An 18442-nucleotide genomic window follows, 5' to 3' on the forward strand; every position below is an offset into this window, starting at 1 on the left:
GGGGGTTAGGAAATACACTGGGGCTGGGCTCCGTGTCTCCCCTTTGGCGCTTTATGTAGAAGCGGGAAGAATGACAGCCTGCAGGGGATCCAGCCTCCTGCAGGACAGGGTGAGCCGGACGCTGCTTAGCGCGGAAATCTTAGCCCCGGACAATGAACTCATTGAGCCAGAGAAACCCGTCTCTCCCCATTAGATAAGCCAGTGAAAGTGACTAGCCATGAACTGAGGGATAATTTGCCTGCTGTTGCTACACTCCTGTAGGTGAGTGAGAGACAGAAGGAGCCGGAGCTGTTCGGTTTCTCTCAAAGGCGGCAGAGAGATGCCTTGGTCCGGGTCTATTAGCACCTGTCTGGGGAGGGGATTTTGGGGAGCAGAGGCTGGTTAACCCACCCCACAAAGGCAAAGTGAGCTCCGATGGCTGGGGGATGAAGCCAGACAAATCCAGACTGGACATAAGGGGCAGGTTCTTCCCAAGGAGAGGACTTGACCCTCGCAACAACTACCCCAGGGAGGGGGCAGGTTCTCCAAACCTTTGAGTCCTTCCATGGCGATCAGGTGTCTCACTGAAAGCCCCGCTCTAGCTCGACCCCCAGATCTGGGCTTGAAATCTGCAAAGGGGGTGGAGTTAAGGACACACATGCAAAGGGGTGGAGTTAATGGCGCTCTAGCTTGACCCTCCCCGCCCCCTCCAGATCTGGGCTGGGTGCAGGGACCCCGGGAGAGGTTCTCCGGCTCAAGCTAGGCACAAGGGCAAACAAGGGCAAACTGGCCATGCAGAACAGTCCCTTGAGATGCATGGATTGATTCACCAAATGCTCTAGCCCTGCACACTGCTACAGTTTGATTGAAGGCTATTTACTTTGTAGATTTCAACACGTGATGTTGCCGGTTTGTGTTTTAAGAGAGATGAGGTGTGGGAGGTAAAATCTTTTCCTGGCCCCCCGTGGGGGGAGGCACTCGGTGAGCCGCAGTTGGATCCTAGCGCTTAATAACAGCGTATTCGCAGGTGAGGTCGGCGACAGGCTCCGCTCTCCGGGTGGGATGCTGCAGCTGGATGGCCGAGTAGTGGATCTCATCCGGGTCACCCTAGGGCAAAGAATAATAATGAAAATGCCCGGCTCTGACGGGGAGCTTTACGTCAGCAGAGCTCAAGGCATGGCTGGGGAAACTGACGCACCAGAAGAAGTGACTTAGCCAAGGCCACCCACCAGGCAGGTGGAAGAGCCAGGAAGAGAACCCAGGTGTCCTGTGTCTCAGGCCAGTGCTCTATCCACTAGGCAACGCTGTCTCCTAAAAAAACAACTCCCCCCCCACAATTTTAGCCTTGATCATTACATCGGGCCTTCTGGAGATCCCGTATATCGACACAAAACACATCAGCTGAGGGCGTCACCTCTGTAATGGGAGATACACATGGAGGATATACATTGAGTCGAAAGAATAGTAAATATGGCAGGCGACCAGCTTGGCTTAATGGTGAAATCCTAGCGGATCTTAAACATAAAAAAGAAGCTTACAAGAAGTGGAAGGTTGGACATATGACCAGGGAAGAGTATAAAAATATTGCTCGGGCATGTAGGAATGAAATCAGGAGGGCCAAATCGCACCTGGAGCTGCAGCTAGCCAGAGATGTCAAGAGTAACAAGAAGGGTTTCTTCAGATATGTTGGCAACAAGAAGAAAGCCAAGGAATGTGTGGGCCCCTTACTGAATGAGGGAGGCAACCTAGCGACAGAGGATGTGGAAAAAGCTAATGTACTCAATGCTTTTTTTGCCTCTGTCTTCACTAACAAGGTCAGCTCCCAGACTGCTGCGCTGGGCATAACAACATGGGGAATAGATGGCCAGCCCTCTGTGGAGATAGAGGTGGTTAGGGACTATTTAGAAAAGCTGGACGTGCACAAGTCCATGGGGCCGGACGAGTTGCATCCGAGAGTGCTGAAGGAATTGGCGGCTGTGATTGCAGAGCCATTGGCCATTATCTTTGAAAACTCGTGGCGAACCGGGGAAGTCCCGGATGACTGGAAAAAGGCTAATGTAGTGCCAATCTTTAAAAAAGGGAAGAAGGAGGATCCTGGGAACTACAGGCCAGTCAGCCTCACCTCAGTCCCTGGAAAAATCATGGAGCAGGTCCTCAAAGAATCAATCCTGAAGCACTTGCATGAGAGGAAAGTGATCAGGAACAGCCAGCATGGATTCACCAAGGGAAGGTCATGCCTGACTAATCTAATCGCCTTTTATGATGAGATTACTGGTTCTGTGGATGAAGGGAAAGCAGTGGATGTATTGTTTCTAGACTTTAGCAAAGCTTTTGACACGGTCTCCCACAGTATTCTTGTCAGCAAGTTAAGGAAGTATGGGCTGGATGAATGCACTATAAGGTGGGTAGAAAGCTGGCTAGATTGTCGGGCTCAACGGGTAGTGATCAATGGCTCCATGTCTAGTTGGCAGCCGGTATCAAGTGGAGTGCCCCAAGGGTCGGTCCTGGGGCCGGTTTTGTTCAATATCTTCATAAATGATCTGGAGGATGGTGTGGATTGCACTCTCAGCAAATTTGCGGATGATACTAAACTGGGAGGAGTGGTAGATACGCTGGAGGGGAGGGATAGGATACAGAAGGACCTAGACAAATTGGAGGATTGGGCCAAAAGAAATCTGATGAGGTTCAATAAGGATAAGTGTAGGGTCCTGCACTTAGGACGGAAGAACCCAATGCACAGCTACAAACTAGGGACCGAATGGCTAGGCAGCAGTTCTGCGGAAAAGGACCTAGGGGTGACAGTGGACGAGAAGCTGGATATGAGTCAGCAATGTGCCCTTGTTGCCAAGAAGGCCAATGGCATTTTGGGATGTATAAGTAGGGGCATAGCGAGCAGATCGAGGGACGTGATCGTTCCCCTCTATTCGACATTGGTGAGGCCTCATCTGGAGTACTGTGTCCAGTTTTGGGCCCCACACTTCAAGAAGGATGTGGATAAATTGGAGAGAGTCCAGCGAAGGGCAACAAAAATGATTAGGGGACTGGAACACATGAGTTATGAGGAGAGGCTGAGGGAGCTGGGATTGTTTAGCCTGCAGAAGAGAAGAATGAGGGGGGATTTGATAGCTGCTTTCAACTACCTGAAAGGGGGTTCCAAAGAGGATGGCTCTAGACTGTTCTCAATGGTAGCAGATGACAGAACGAGGAGTAATGGTCTCAAGTTGCAGTGGGGGAGGTTTAGGTTGGATATTAGGAAAAACTTTTTCACTAAGAGGGTGGTGAAACACTGGAATGCGTTACCTAGGGAGGTGGTAGAATCTCCTTCCTTAGAGGTTTTTAAGGTCAGGCTTGACAAAGCCCTGGCTGGGATGATTTAACTGGTAATTGGTCCTGCTTCGAGCAGGGGGTTGGACTAGATGACCTTCTGGGGTCCCTTCCAACCCTGATATTCTATGATTCTATGATAACAGCCCTACCACTGCTGCTGGGTAATGGAGCAACTGCTTTAGCTCCACCTTGGGGGTAACAGCTCTGCTCCTCCTGCCATCGAATGGAGCAACTCCACCAGCTCACGGCAATGCTGCTACTCAGGCACCAGCAGTTGGATCAGAGCTGGCCCCCCTACAGGGGAAAGGCCCCAGGCCCCATTCCCTGTCCCAGCCGGTGGACGAGATATTGCTGCACACGCCAGCTGCCCAGGGCTTGTCCCGCTGCCCCCGGCGACACAGAGGCCCCCCCGCAGAGCACTCGCCTCTTCATGTCACCCCCCCAGCCCCGTCACTCAGCGTCCCGCCTACTGCTCTGCCCTCCAGCTGCTGGGCGATGCCCCCTGCCCTGCCCCTCAGCTGTGCTCACCCTGACCCAGAGCGCCCAGCCCAGCCTGGTCTCGCTGCCGCTGGGAGCTGATCTCACAGGGGGCAGAGCCGGGACAGAGCCCAGGAGACCTGGCTCCCAGCCCCCTGCCCCTGCTCTAACCACTAGACACCACTCCCCTCCCAGAGCCAGGGATAGAACCCAGGAGTCCTGGGCCCCGTATACACAGAGTCACTCACCTGCAGTACTCTGCCCATCTTCATGGGCTGGCTGTAGATGTGGGATTCCCTGGTGCCATCCGGAGAGCCCGGAAACACCTCGGTGGGCGCGCTGCCAGAGAAAGAGAGAACATTAGGCGGGCTGGGGATGGCCCGAGGGCATTTGGGTGGCTAGTGTTCGGTCGGCTGCAGCGCCGTGGCTGGGGATTGGTCAGGCTGCGTCGGTCAACAGCGTACAACCCCTGTGGGTCAGTGGCTGGGGGTGGACCCCTGGGCTAAAGCACCCCAGACCAGACATGAGTCATGGATTTGGGGAATGGGAAATGGGGCCTTTCCCCTCTAGGGGACACTGGCTCCAGTCCAGCCCCGGAGTGGGGGACTGGCTTCCTCGGGAGGGAGGAGGGCAAAGAAGGGGCCTTTCCCTTCTGGAGCAGCGGTCCCCAAACTGTGGGGCACACCACCCTAGGAGGACCTGGAGGAACTTTCCGGGCAGCGTGGCCGGGCCAGCCCCCATGGGGGGCAGGGAGGGGGCAGCACCCAGCCCCACTCTGCCCCAGCCGCAGCTCCAGCCCTGGTCCCAGCACCAGCCTCGAACCCAGCTCCTGACCGCATCTCTGGCCCCGCTCCCGGCAGGGGAGGGGGAAGGGGTGCGGACAGTTTCCATTAAGGATAAGGGAGGGCGTGACAGAAAATGTTTGGGGACCCCTGTCGAGGGAATGCTGGCTCCGATCCAGCCCCTGCCCCAAACAGGGCTCATCCCTCCAGCAGGGGGCGCCAGGGACACACACAAACTGACCTACACCCCAGCAGGAGGCGTATCAAGCTCAGCCTTGGCCACGCTCTCCTAACATGTGGGCACCGCCCCACACCGAGCCCCTACACAGTAGCTCAGACCCACGCCCGGCTGTTACCTGGGGGCTGCGGGTGGGGCCAGGCGGGCTGGCTTCCCCATGCCATAGTGCTGGGTGTTCTCATAGATGCGTTCAGACATCGGGGTCTCCCCCGGGCCCGGCTGGTCCTGCAAGGCAGGGAGAAGTGAGGCCGCGAGCCACTGCTCTGGGACTGCTCGGTGATGTTTAATAACAAAGGAAAATGTACATAGATCCCCCCCCCCCCGGATAAACTACCCAGGGGACTGGAAAGACCTTCTGTCCTGCTCGGGGGAGGGGAGTTTTATTATCATGTTTTATGGAGGGGTAACCTGAGGGACAGAGCTCATCTGAAGTCATGCAGTGAGTCAGCAGCAAAGCTGGGGATAGAACCCAGGCGTCCTGGCTCCCAGCCCCATAGATGCACTTACCGGATCGCTGCTCAGCCCCTGGCGTTTGCTCCGCCTCTTCCTACAAATAAAGGAGACCAACAGCTCAGAGGCAAAACGACATCTGCTTCGGTTCAGGAGGGGAAGGAACAGGACAAAGGCTCCCACAAAATAGAACCTCCTGCCTGGGCTTGACCCCTGCTCTCCTGACCACCAGCCCAGCCGTGTAACCCAGAGGCCACCCAGCCCTTCCCAGGCCCCTGCGGGTGTCAGGTATCCGTGTGGGACCCAACCACCACCATTCAATCACCTCCCCCCGACTGGGTTTCCGTGCACCCGAACTGGCTCTGCAATTCTCACTCCCGGATTGCGGGGTTCTCCGGCAAAGGCCAGGCGGGAGGAGCTGGGGATGGCCAGACGACCCAAGACGCGGATATCACCGGTTTGCAAAGCAAGCGCAAATACCTCCAAGCTATGACGCCGACCAGCCCCACCAGCAGCAGCAGGACGAGCGCAACTGCAGGTCCCAGGATGTAGGCGGGAGCCTGCACAAGGGGGGTGGCTGGAAAGGAGAAAGGAGGGTTCTTGGATCAACCCTGCAGCAGATTTTCGAACCCTATTTGCTGAGGGACGGCAGCCGGGTAACAAGCCTACAGTGAGGCTGCATGGGGCTGGATCATTACACGTGGTTGCTTTGGAGTCAGCAGACCTGATGCTCAGACGCGAAGCCCTCCCATCCCAGCGCCCCCAGCCTCCTCTATAGGCTGTGCTGCCCAGCTGGATGACATTTCCCATGATGTACCACTATCTCCCCTCTTGGTGATCAGAAGGGTGCCTCATAGGAATCCATAGTCAGGGTGCATTATGGGAGATGTAGTTTCAGAGCCTTGTATCCTCATTCTCCACTCTAGGCCAAGGTGTCTGTCTGGACTACATCTCTCATGATGCCCCACCAGCCCCTCTCTTGGTGCGGGAAGGGCGTGCATCACAGGAATCCTACGCCAAGATGCATCATGGGAGATATAGTCTGGCTACAGATCCTGGCCTACAGAAGAGAATGGAAGCACAAGGCACTCAAACTACAACTCCCATCGAGCCATTTTCAATTGAAATATTTCGGTTTTTGACATTTCTATGAAAAGTGAAGCTTTCCCACTTGGGAAAAAAAATCTATTTCCTGGCCAGCTCTACTAGAAATTTTGTTTTTTTTAAATGAAAACCAAGATCTCACAAAATCCCATCATTCCATGTGTGTCATAGGAGTCCTTCGGTGTGGTGCATCATGTGACTTGCAGTACCTGTTCCTCACGCTCTCAGCCTCCTCTTTTGGCCAGGCTGTCCGGCTGAACTACAACTCCTACGATGCACCACCTAGTCCCCTCTTGGTGCGGGGTGGGGCGCTTCATTGGAATCCCTGGCCATGGTGCATCATGGGAGATGTAGTCCAGCCCCTGCCTGTTTGATTAAAGGGCTGGAGGAATCACAGCCAGCCTCCCCAAGACCTCGGGAAAAGGCAGTGATGGGCCTAGGGAAGGATGCTCCATAAAATCTAAGGCCAGAAGTGACACAGGCCTCAGGACTCCCCTGAATTCATTCCCATTTGAAAGAGAGCAAACATTTTATCAAAACATCCCAGCTTGATTTAAAGATTCCCCGGGACGGAGAATCCACCATGTCCTGAGATCGTTCTTTCAATGGCAAATTCTCCTCCCTGTTCAACATTTGCACCTTATTGCCAGTCTGAATTTGTCTAGCTTCAGCTTCCAGCCCCTGGATCTCTATCTCCTCAGCCAATGTTCTCTTCTCTGCGTAGGATCTTCCAGACGGGGCTCACGTCACCCCTTCCCCTTCCCTTGGTTCAGCTAAACAGATGGAGCTCCTGGAGTCTCTCACCCTGGGGTAGGCTTTCCAACCCCTGACTCCTTCTCATGTCTCTTCTCTGACCCCTCCCCAGCTGATCAGCACCTCCTGGGAGTGTGGGCCCCAGAACTGGGCACAGGACCCCAGACGTGGTTGCACCAGGGCGAGATCCAGAGGTAAAATCCCCTCTCTGCTCGATTCCAGATTGCCCTGTCCCTGCACCCCGGGATGGCGCTAGCCCTGCTGGCCACCGCGGCACTGGGAGCTCCACCGCGATCGCCACAATGACCCTCCCCCGCTGGGCCTACGGCACAAAGGCACAACCCCTGCCCTTCCCCCACCCCGGAGGTCTCTTTTCTCAGGTCCCCGGCACTTACAGAGGACGGTGATGTTGATGGGGGGGGACGGGGACTGGCCGATCCCATTGTCGGCCTTGCAGCGATACTCCCCAGCCTGCTCCGCCGTGATGCTCTTCAACACCATTTCCTGCTGGGATCCCCCCAGCTGCCGGTCGCCCCGGTACCAGGTGTAGGAGTTGGGGGCGGGGAGGCTGCTGGTGTAACTGCACGTTAGCGTCACCGATGCCCCTGCCTGCGGGCTGGTGCCCGGCGCTGCCGTAACATGGACACCTGTGGGGGCGTCTGGGGGGCGAGACAGAGACACGGGGCGTGAACGGAGAGAGACAGAGTGGGGGGACCTGGCCCAGAGGGTGGAAGGGATCCAGGGCAGGGGGTGAGGGGCAGGGCCTGGCCCATGTGGCTCCTGGGGGCGAGAACAGGCAGGGCGGCATGGGGATATAGGGGAGGAGTCCCCCAGAAGGGTCTGGGGGCACAAGGCAGTTGCGGGGGAGAGGGTCTGGCCCAGAGCAAGCTGGGGGCCTGGAGCAGGTGAGGGGTGGTACAGGGCCTGGCCCATATGGGGCTGGGAGTCTGGGGCAGCTTGAGGGGGGGCAGAGACTGTCCCAGAGGGGTCCGGGGACACAAGGCAGATGGAGGGGCAGGGCCTGGCACAGAGGCGGCTGGACACCTGGGCGGGAGGGGACAGGGCCGAGCTCAGTGTGGAATGGGCCCCCGGGGCAGGTGGGGGGATGAGCAGCGGTCCAAAGGGGGCTAGGGGCCGGGGGCAGGTGCGGGGGGACACAAACTGAATTTGTCTCTGCTGGCCCAGCCACGGGAGCGATGCAGAGGAGCAGGGGGCCCAGGCCAGAGCCAGCAGCACTGGGTTGAGCAAACCCGGGTATTAGGAGGCAGGGGCGGAATATGAGGCTGGGGCTCATGCGTTGGGAGGGGTGAAGCAGGGGGGACGAGGCGGAAGAGGGTGAAGCGGGGGGGACGAGGCGGGTGGGGCGAAGCAGGGGGGAGGAGGCGGGCAGGGGCAAAGCAGGGGGGACAAGGCAGGGGCACACGGGGCTGCTCCAGGAGGCCCTGTGGGGAGTATCGGGGGCTGCGAGGGAGGAGGCTCTCGCCAGCCCTCGCTACTTACGCTGAACTTCTACTGATTCCCTCGCAGAGAGGCTCAGATACCCCCAGCCGGGGCCGGACACCCAGACCCCGCACGCGTAGCTCCCTCCATCGGAGACGGCTGCCTTGTCAACATGTAAATCCTGCCCGGCTCCTGGCAGCCACACGTCCCCGTGGGACCAGACGTATCCAGTGATGGGCCGCAGGGCAGCAGCCTGGCAGTGCAGGGTAAAACTGTCGCCTTCCCTTAGTGGTGCCTTCCCTGCCAGCCACGAAACCTCCACCCTGGGCACTTTGGGGGCGACTGAGGGGAGAGTCGGGTGAGAGTTCGTCAGCTGGACCCCAGGACTGAACGAAGGGGCAGGTCCCTCCCCGTCCAGTCCCTCGGGGGGAGAATATTTGCTAGAGCCAGATGACAGTTTTTGAGGGAATAGAACCCAGGAGTCCTGATTCCCATGCCCCCTGCTCTCACCCACAGATCCACTCCCCTCCCAGAGCTGGGGAAAGAACCCAGGAGTCCTGGCCCTGAGTCTCCTCCACTTTAACCCACTACACCAGCCCCCTCCCAGAATTGGAGATAGAAGCCAAGAATCCTGACTCCCTGTTCCCGCACTCTAGCCACTTGTCCCCAATCCCCTTCCTGTGTCAGGGATAGATCCCAGGTGTCCTGGCTCCCGCCGCCCCTCCTCTAACCATGCCATGTGTAGAAGCAGACCTCACCTGTCCCCAGGGGCTGGGTTTGGTCAGAGTCACACTCATCCCTGTATCCATCCACCTGGCATCTCAGCGCCACACCGGGGTCCAGCTGGGACGGGGATATTCGCAGCTCGGTCGCCCCAGCCCCGCCCGAGGTTTGCCCTGGGCTCCGCCGTGCGCCATCTCGGTCGTACCACGACGGGGGATGGGGGCAAGTTGCCCCCACGGAGCAGGTGAGGGAGGGTCCCGGTTCTGTTCGGCGCCCCAGGGAGGGCTGGCACAGATCGTCTGTGAGGAGAGGAGGAGTCAGGAGCCATTGAACCCTGCTGGGGCCCTGGGGCTGGCAGCGCTCCCAGGGGTCACGGCCTGGCTGCAGAGCGGGGAGCAGCCCCCAGGGTGTGGGCATGGCCCAGCCTGGGAGCTCGGCGGGCTCCGGCAATGAGGGCTCGTGGCCAGGAGGGAGAGCAGCGAAAGTTCCCCTGAGACACGGGGAGCGCTGGGTCTGCCCGGAGGGGCGCAGCCGCCAGTGGGGGGCACCACACGTCGGGCCTCAGACTGGAGCCCTAAGCGGGATTGTTTTTAATTCTGTCCCGTTCCCTTTATTCAAGTGCCCTGCTTTGGTTTTTGCATTTTCATCCCCCTCCCAGCCACAAAATCCTTAAATCCCGCAAATCCGACAAGAGAGACAGATCCCCCCAGGCTGCTAAACCAACCAACCACCCGACAGAAACCGGTGGGTGACGGTCTGATCTGTACCAACGGGATTCAGAGACAATTTTTACCACAAAGAGAAGAAAACAAATCTTGCTTGAACCAGGTACAAACACACTTCAACTCCTGTTATCCCAGAACGGGTCTGACCTGACTTGGGCGGGTGCATTTCCCCAGGTTTGGAGCAAGGCAGATAAACACGGAGAGGAAAGAGAAGCTGAAACAAAATATTTAGCTATTTCCCCAGTCGCCGACTCTTGGTACATTTATGAGATTTAGTGTTTTCCGGCCAATTAACGCAGCCTGGTTTTTTGCCCACCCCCAACAAAGCTCATTTTACCCGCTCCCGCTGTTTTGGGGGGTCCTGCAGGGTCCCAGTCCCACTATAGTCTCCACCTGAGAGCCCCTCACGCCTGCTGCGTTATGCTGGCTGCAGGGTCAGTCCCAGCGGCTCTTCAGCGCAGGCCAAGGGTTAGACAGAGGGACGGGGACGTGGGTCTGGCAACACAGCCTGGGAGTCTGACCCACAAGTCCCCCCCCCCCGCTCTAGCCACTCCCCCGCCTCCTCTGGAGCTGGAGAGAGAACCCAGGAGTCCTGACTCCCAGCTCTAAGCACTTGGATTTCCCAGCAAGGCAGAAATGGGGGGGGGGTGTTTGTGTGTGTTGCTGTTTTGATTTACACGACCATCCCTCACTCGTGCCAGGGCCCTCTACTTCGAAGCGGAAGCTCGCGCCTGTCTGTGTGTGTCCGTGTGTCCGTGTCCCGGTGCTGCCCCCTGCTGGAGGGGACGAGCCCTGCTTGGGGTGTCTGCGCTGGCGTGTGCGGCCCTCTCTGCGGTTCTCCTCGGGCCCTGCCTGGACCCGGGGGTGCTGGACGGAACCTGGTTACCGGAGACATTGAGCCGCTGTCCTGGCTCACTCGTCCATCTGTCCGTCCTGCCATCGCCCGCTGCATGGAAGCAGAAGCGGTAGGTGCCCTGATCGCTGGGGCGCAGCCCCGACACCTGCAGGGAGCAGTCGTGCTGCAGGTCCCCCAGATAGCGGGCGCGCCCCTTGAAGTCCGCGTGGACACGAGCCTCGTCCCGGTGATAGACGGTTTGATCCTTCTCCCGTGTCCAGCTCACAGCACTGACCGTCCACCCCGTGGGGTAGGTGAAGGAGCAGGGGATGGTCACGCAGGAGTCGGTCCCTCCAGCCAGGGGCCCTGGTGCGAATCTCACACCCCACTCCTGGGCGTAGGCGCCTGCCGGGGACAGGAATCGGGGATCAGGCCGGCGCCCGGCCCCAGCGAGTTGGGGAACCTGCCCGCAGGCTGGGCTGCCGCACGGATCCCGCCGGGAGAGGCCAGCATCAGCTCAGCCCCCAAACCAGGGGCTTTAAAACACAATCGGGGACAATGGGTTGTGGTTCTGTCTGAGCCCAATGAGCGCTCCCCTGTGAATTGGGGAAGGGGAATTTGGAGATGCCCCCCCCCCACATCAGCCCATCCCCAGCAACTTATCACCCCAGTTGCTGAATCACTCCTGTCCCCCCCGAGTTCTCCCATCAGTCCAGGCCGACCCCCTCCCCTCATCTGCCCAGCCCCGCTTCTATCTAGTCCGTCCTTAGTTCACCCCCCCTCGCTTAAGTCCCCCTCAACCCCAGCTTAGTTCACCTCCCCATCCCCTCTCAATTCAGCCCCGTATATTGCCCCCCAGTGCACCCCTCATCCCCTCTCAGTTCAACCCCCACCCATAGTAGGGTGTCTGACCCTTGGGCCAGAGGCCCTGACTGCAGGAGGAGCCCCCCTTGTGAGGGGTCAGGTTAGGGTTGCCAACTTTGCTTGGACAAAGTACTGCCGGTTTCATCACATAATAATCTTTAATTAAAATTTAATTGTTAATTCCTGGACACTCCAGGACAGTCCTGGAGGGTTGCCAACCCTAGGTCAGGCACTTCCCATGCACAAGGAGCGGGGGCGGACGCGGGCAGGGTCCAGCCGCGCCGGAGCTGGGCGGACGGGCAGGGCAGGGAGCAGAGCTCTCCGGGCCGGCCCAGGAGACACCCTGACTCGCTGTGACAGCCAGAAGCCCGGAGGCAGGACGTGGCGCAGGGAAAACGGCAGCCCGGGGGACGAGAGCGGCTGAGGCCCTCGCTGCTCAGCCGAGGGTGGCTGAGGCTAGACCAGGCTGACTCTGCCATGAGAGCCAGGCGTGTTCTCCATCGGGGTGAAACCAGCAGCGAGGACCCGGCCACTCGGGGTCAGGTTCAAGGCCAGACGCCCCCTAGGCTTGAACTGGAGCCGCTGGTGCGAGTGGCTGGGATTTCTCTGCGATGGAACCCGGTTCCAAGCACCCTCCCGGCAGTGTAGACGCACTCCCAGGACTGGGGAAACAGTCCCCACCGGTCGCCTGGCTGGCAGCGCGTGGCGTCTGTGTGAATTACTCACCGGTCAGGAGGCAAAGGGCAGGGACCAGCACCAAGGCCATCTCCGTCCAGGGCAGAGCGCTCAGCCGGCCTGGGAGGGGAAAGGGGCTGGGAATGATTCACCTGCAGCATTTCTGGGTGACAGCTCGTTTATGCCGGGCGATGGCATCCGGCCACGGGATCGGCTGCGTCACCAGGTATTTTACACCTAGGACCCTTCAAAAAAGACCTTCCTAACCAGAAGGGAGTAAAGCTTGGAGATTGGACCGACGGAGCAAGGATTGGTTGTATTTCTATCCCCGTGTGCTTTGCTGGACATGTGTGCTGGGCTCACGGCCTCAGGAGTGAGGTGCAGCCACCTCTGGGGAGGGGCAAGTGGCTCTTCGGCAGCTCACAGCAACACAGAGGGCAGTTTCAGGGCAGGACTGGAGGACAGTTCCTATGTGGAGCCGACATGTGCAGGGAGAGTCAGGGAGGTGGAACAGAACAAACCACTTTGGGGTGTGGCAGGGACCCCAGGGGGACATTCTGACCCATTAGGAGAGAGCCATGTGGGGGAAGGGTATCACAGACACAAGGGGCAGGGCCGGGGTTCAGTGTCTCAGCTGGGAACAGCAAAGCCCCAGAAGCAGCGATCAGCGTGGTCTCCCCTATATGATCTCAGACACTTTCACAGCCTGCCCAGTTGCTGGTCTTTTCAACAGGCACTGAAATGCAGCCTGCTCTGGGGTAGGGCTCGGCAGCTGTTTAACAGCGCAGGGTAAAGTAGCCCTGCCGTGTTCAGTCCCCATCCTACACAATGAGCTCGTCGGGCAGATTGGCTCTCACACCGTGTTTGGGAAGCCCCAGTGTATTTCCAATGCTACCCCCAATGACGGTGTGACAGCGTGGCCCAGTGGCTAGAGCACGGCTGTGGGACACAGAGCCCTGGGTTCTCTTCCTAGATCTCTCAGGGAGCCACCATACAATAGCGGGCCAGTCACTCCTTCTCTCTGTGCCTCAGTTTTCCCTCCCACCCATTGTCTATTTTAATTATAATTTCTTTGGTGCAGGGACTGTCTCTGGCTGTGTCTGGGCAGCGCCTGCCTCACCAGGCCCTGGTCTCAGCTGGGTCCCCTCCCATAAGAAACTCTCACCGTTTAATCTCCTGTCAATGATTTAGAGATGCGAAGAATCATTCTCCCCCTATCTGGCTTTTTGCCCCCAAAACAAGGAAAAGTAGCTCATACCTGGGACCTGGGCCTGGGTTAGTGGCTGGGACTCCGGTCTGATCCCACCGCTAACACTAAGGAGACAGCAGAGAGGTTGGGGGTAGGTAAGGAGAAATCATCTTCATTTGCATCTGTGGCAATAGCCCCAGGCGCGGTGAGTGGCTGGTGCCTCAGGGGAGGAAAGGGAACCGTGATCCTGTGTTCCTGGCCTTTAAAGGCAACCTACTTGCTGGTTTGGTAGCAATAGGCTCTAGTGGTTACAGTGACTGAGACTCAGGACTTCTGGTTTTTATCCCCAGCTGGGGAAGGGGAATGGGGTCTAGTGGTTAGAACAGGGGGCTGAGAGTCGGGACTTGGGGGTTCTGGCTCCACGCACTTCACTTTGTTGTCTGGCTGCAGCAGACAAACTTCCCCTTTCTCTGGAAATTGTGAAGCTCAACCCCAGCGCTGGTTACAAGGGGGGTGGGGAGGTGTGTGGTGTTGCCTGTTCCTTTTAACCCTGTCCAGCCCCAGAGACTCACCAGCCATGGGCTAAATGGGCCCACTGGGTCAGAGTTAGAAGGACCACAACACCCATGCTCAGAGAGACCCTGGTGAAGGGATGAGGCTCGGTCCTTTTCTAGCGCTGGCCAGCTGGGATCTCAAAGCATCTGAGGAGTCGCTCAGCCCTCGGAGTAAGAGGAGGGTCCCCATCCCCCATGGACAAAGGGCAGAACCAAGAATAGAACCCAGGAGTCCTGATTCCCAGCCCCACTGCTCCAACCCATTAGACCCCACTCCCCTCCAATAGCTCAGGATAGAACCCTGGAGTCCTGGCTCCCACCCACTGCGATGGGTTCCCTGGGGTGCAACCTGGAACTGGGGTACTGCTGAGCCCTCTGTCCCACCAACCTGGGCTCCCTCTCACACTGTGATGCTGTGACAAGCTACAAACCTCTGGCAGGTCCTGCCCTGACACAGCCATCCCCAGGCAGGGACACGCTCAGCTGAGTCCCATGAATGGTCTCCCAGCCCCTATGAAACAATAGAGGCTCCCGCCAATCCCCCCAGCTCTCCACCTACGACCCCAGGTCTGTACCGTCCTGCCCTGGTCCGAAGCCTGACCAGTGTACGTTTATTACCCAGTTGTGATGGGGTGGACTAGGCCCAAAGGCCCCCTGCGGGAGGCCTCAGGGTTCAACCCCACCCATCCCAGGAACAGAGCAGTGGGGCAGGGGGAGGCTTAGCAGTCGTCCCCCAGGAGGTCTGGAGGGAGGCTTAGCTGTCCTCTCCCGAGTGCCCGGCCATGTTTGGTCCCCGTATCTTACACCGTGAGCCCGTCCGGCAGGGACTGGCTCTCACGTTGTGTTTGGGAAGCACCCTGTACTTTGGCAGGCCTAGCACAAGCTGCAGGAGGATAGTGTCTCCAGGGAGGAAGCCCTGGGGATACGGCCCCGTACCAGGGCTGGGCTACTTTAAGACTCTAGCCCAAGGAGGGCCCGAGAGAGACACCACCAGCGGGGTCCTGAGATAGGCCCTGTGGACTGTATCCCCCGGAAGGGGTTTGCGCCGGCTAACGTACAGACAGTGTGGCTCGGCCGCAGGGCTGAGTCACTGCAAACCTGCCTGAGAACCACCGAAAGGGGGTCTCCAGACCTAAAAAACGCAGACACGCCCAATCAGAAACGGGCACTCGTGAGAGGTGGGTGCCAACCCCGGCACACCGATCCACCGCTGCCACAAAGGAAAGTGGACGCACACCTGCCTTTGCGACCCGAGCAGATTTCCCAGGCACTTCAACCACAGCGCAGGGTTTTAGGTAAAATATGAACCAGGTTTATTCACTGCAGAACGATGGATTTCAAGTGATTGTAAGCAGTGAGCGTAGAGATCAAAGTTGGTTACCTGAGACATAAAAGTAAAATCGCATTCTGAGTTCTCTAAACTAGACAGGATTTGAATCAAGCCGTGTCTCGCGCTGATAGACAATAGAAGCATCTTCCATACACCGGCTGGGACTCCCCTTCAGGCGAGGAACCCGTCGCCCGTTCAGTCTTTGTCCTCCAGACATGTCTCCAGGTGTTGCATTGTGGGGGGAGTTGAGGCCAAGTGATGACGTCACTTCCCCCCCTTTAGAGTTTCTTCCAGCTTGCTGAAACCATCTTTTGCCATGACGTGAGTCAAGCAGCCTCCATTGTGCACCTGCTCCCTCTCAGGGCACGTCGACACTGGCAACGTTACAGGGCTGGCAGTTACTGCGCCCCTCAGAGAGCGCTGAAGGGAAACCGCTGTTGTGTGTTCACACTGTCAGCTGCCTGCACAACAGCGTGTTCACACTTGCTGCACTTGCGGCGGTATTCAGAGCGGTGCACTCTGGGCAGCTATCCCCAAGAGCACCTCTTTCTCTTCTGCCGCTAAGACTTGTGGGAAGGCGGAAGGGGTCACGGGGCATCCTGGGTCCTGTCTCAAGGCCCCGTGATGCATTGCTCCGCATCCCGGCAATCCCTGTGCTTCCGTCTACATTTGGCGCCAATTTTCAACTCTTTGTGTACTGTGCATCCTGCCTATTCGGGGAGGAATGGATCCTGAACTGTTGACCAGTGTGCCGCTCGCTCTGACTAACACGTCACGAGAGGCAGTGGAGTAATTCCTGAAACTACCAAGGCAAGAGGAGTGCGACATTGATCTCGCCACGCATAGGAGCTACGACAGGAGATTGCTTGTGGCATTCACGGAGGTGCTGACCACAGTGGAACGCCGCTGTGGGGCTCAGGAAACAAGCACTCCGTGGTGGGGTCACATCGTGGTGCACGTCTGCAATGGGAGACAAGCCTGTGTTCTGCAACCCTCCTGCCCCCAGCAACTCGCTTCAGCAATTCCCCAAATCAGGTCCACTTACCAGAGGACTCCTCTCCTGTTTGTGCTTTGCCAAGCTCCGACTGCTGTGACCGGCTAGGCTGCTCCGGGGTAGAAAAGAGCTCCTGACTGCCTGCTTCTCTGGTCTCCGAGTCATCCTCTGCCTCTGGGTCCTCCTCCCCGTCTTCGTCCGAGATTTCCTCCTCCTGGCTCAGTCCACTCTCGACTGGCACGTGAGCCAACGAAGTATCCACAGGGGCCTTCGCAGTGGAGGTGGGGTCGCCGCCAAGCATCGCGTCCAGCTCTTTGTAGAACCGGCAGCTGGTGGGCGCAGCACCGGACTGGTGGTTTGCCTCCCGCGCCCTGTGGTGGGCGTTCCGCAGCTCCTTCCCTGTGACCCTGCACGGCAGTGTGTCCCGGCCATGGCCCCTTTCTCTCCTGCAGCGTGAAATCTGTCCCTGGGTATCATAGTTCCTCCGGCTGGCGCGCAGCTGGGACTGCACAGCCTCCTCTCCCCAAGGTCCAGCAGCTCGGCATTGCTGCAAGCCGGGCATCGCCTGGTGCCTGGAGCAGGCAGGGCCACCTGGACAGATGCACTAGGACCACTGCACGCGTCACCGAGCAAAAGGAAGGGGACTTTCAAATTTGCAAAGGAACGTACGGGCTGGGGCTGATGGTTGGTCACCTGAGGGCAGGGCAGTAGATTTCAAACCGCTGACCAGAGAAGTGAGAACGGGCATCGGGGGACACCTCCCGGAGGCCGGTCGCAGCGCTGTCGTCAACCAGGGTGTCTACGCCGGCACCGCGGCTCTGTAGCCCCGGCGCAGGAAGCTCGACGCCTCTCGTCGGGGTGGCTTTTTTTAAAGCCCTACAACAGGGCAGGTTCTGCGCATGAAGTGGCTTGGCCGTGTGCACCTCGGGAGCGACGGCGCTCAAAGCTGCCTTACTGCGCAGACACTTGCCAGTGTAGCCAGGGCCTGAGCAGTCTCCACTGTAGACAGTTCCTGGGATATCCCTGGGAGTGTGGATTCCTGTAATGGGCCATCAGCCCCTCTGCCTGCTCCGTTGTTGGACCTGAAAGGCTGGTTGTGGGGGTTCCCAACATCGCAAGATATTTCAGTAACACACAACCTAGCAAAATATCACAGCTAGGAAAGGACCTGAGGTCATAGCAGGGAGAATACATCAGACTGAGCTACTGTTCAGAGAGGGAGCCTGGTATTTGGGTTAGGGCTGGGGCTGGGAGCCAGGACTCCTGGGTTCTGTCTCAGCTCTGGGGGCTAGTGGGTTAAAGGAGGGAAAGCTGGGAGCCAGGATTCCTGAGTTCTAGGCCCAGCTCTGCAAAGGAATATTTATTATCAGACACACCCGGGCCCTCAGACCCTTGCTGGCCCCTTGCACCATTCCCCAGAGCGAACGCTCTCGGAGCGGTTGGGTAACATCAGACGCTGGCTCTGCCCAGGCTGTGGTCACAGATACACACAGAGACGGGGCCCCCCTAAACAATCCAGCTATCGGAGAGGAAGCAGCAGAGGAAGTGCGAGCTGGTGCGGAGCTGCAGGACGGGTTGGGGGGGCTCAGTAGGGGGCGCTCTCCCCTTGTAGTCAGTGCTGGCCCCAATGCCCCAGGGTGGCGCGAGCGGGGGCAGTGCTGGAAGGAGGGGGGCGCTGTAGGGGGCTCTCCGCTCGCAGTCAGGGCTGATCTCTGCTTCTGGGGCTTTGCTGTTCCCAGCTGAGACAATGAACCCCGACCCGGCCCCTTGTGCCTGTGATACCCTTCCCCCACATGGCTCTATCCCAAAGGGTCAGGATGTCCCCCATGGATCCCTGCTGCACCCCAACATGGTTTGTTCCCTTCCTGCACATCTCAGCTCCATATAGGAACCGTCCTCCGGTCCGGTCCTGCCCTGAAATCATCCTCCCCGTTGCTGTGAGCTGCCAAACAGACACGCGCCCCTCCCCAGAGGTGGTTGCATTGCACCTCCGGGGGGTGAAG

General features: G+C 58.4%; 1 protein-coding gene across 4 annotated transcripts; it reads right to left on the reverse strand.

Annotated features, from left to right (window-relative positions):
- Positions 1-839: 839 nt before the first annotated feature.
- LOC140902812 (sialoadhesin) lies at positions 840-17057 on the reverse strand. 4 transcript variants are annotated; one of them, XM_078850540.1, is made up of 12 exons: positions 15497-16581; positions 13631-13686; positions 12424-12492; positions 10885-11238; positions 9309-9572; positions 8611-8892; positions 7506-7769; positions 5734-5830; positions 5311-5350; positions 4922-5028; positions 4032-4122; positions 840-1086 (listed from the first exon to the last, which is right to left on the reverse strand). In XM_078850540.1, the coding sequence occupies exons 3-12, from the start codon at positions 12461-12463 to the stop codon at positions 979-981; spliced, it is 1647 nt and encodes a 548-aa protein (XP_078706666.1). In that variant the 5' UTR covers positions 12464-12492; positions 13631-13686; positions 15497-16581; the 3' UTR covers positions 840-978. The 4 variants fall into 4 exon arrangements, with proteins under 4 accessions (XP_078706666.1, XP_078706667.1, XP_078706664.1 ...); XM_078850541.1 differs by having other exon boundaries at positions 16491-16567; XM_078850538.1 differs by lacking the exon at positions 13631-13686 and having other exon boundaries at positions 16491-17057.
- Positions 17058-18442: the final 1385 nt, after the last annotated feature.

This window comes from Lepidochelys kempii, chromosome 24 (genome assembly GCF_965140285.1).
Source record: "Lepidochelys kempii isolate rLepKem1 chromosome 24, rLepKem1.hap1, whole genome shotgun sequence".
In the NCBI taxonomy this organism is placed as follows: Eukaryota; Metazoa; Chordata; order Testudines; family Cheloniidae; genus Lepidochelys; species Lepidochelys kempii.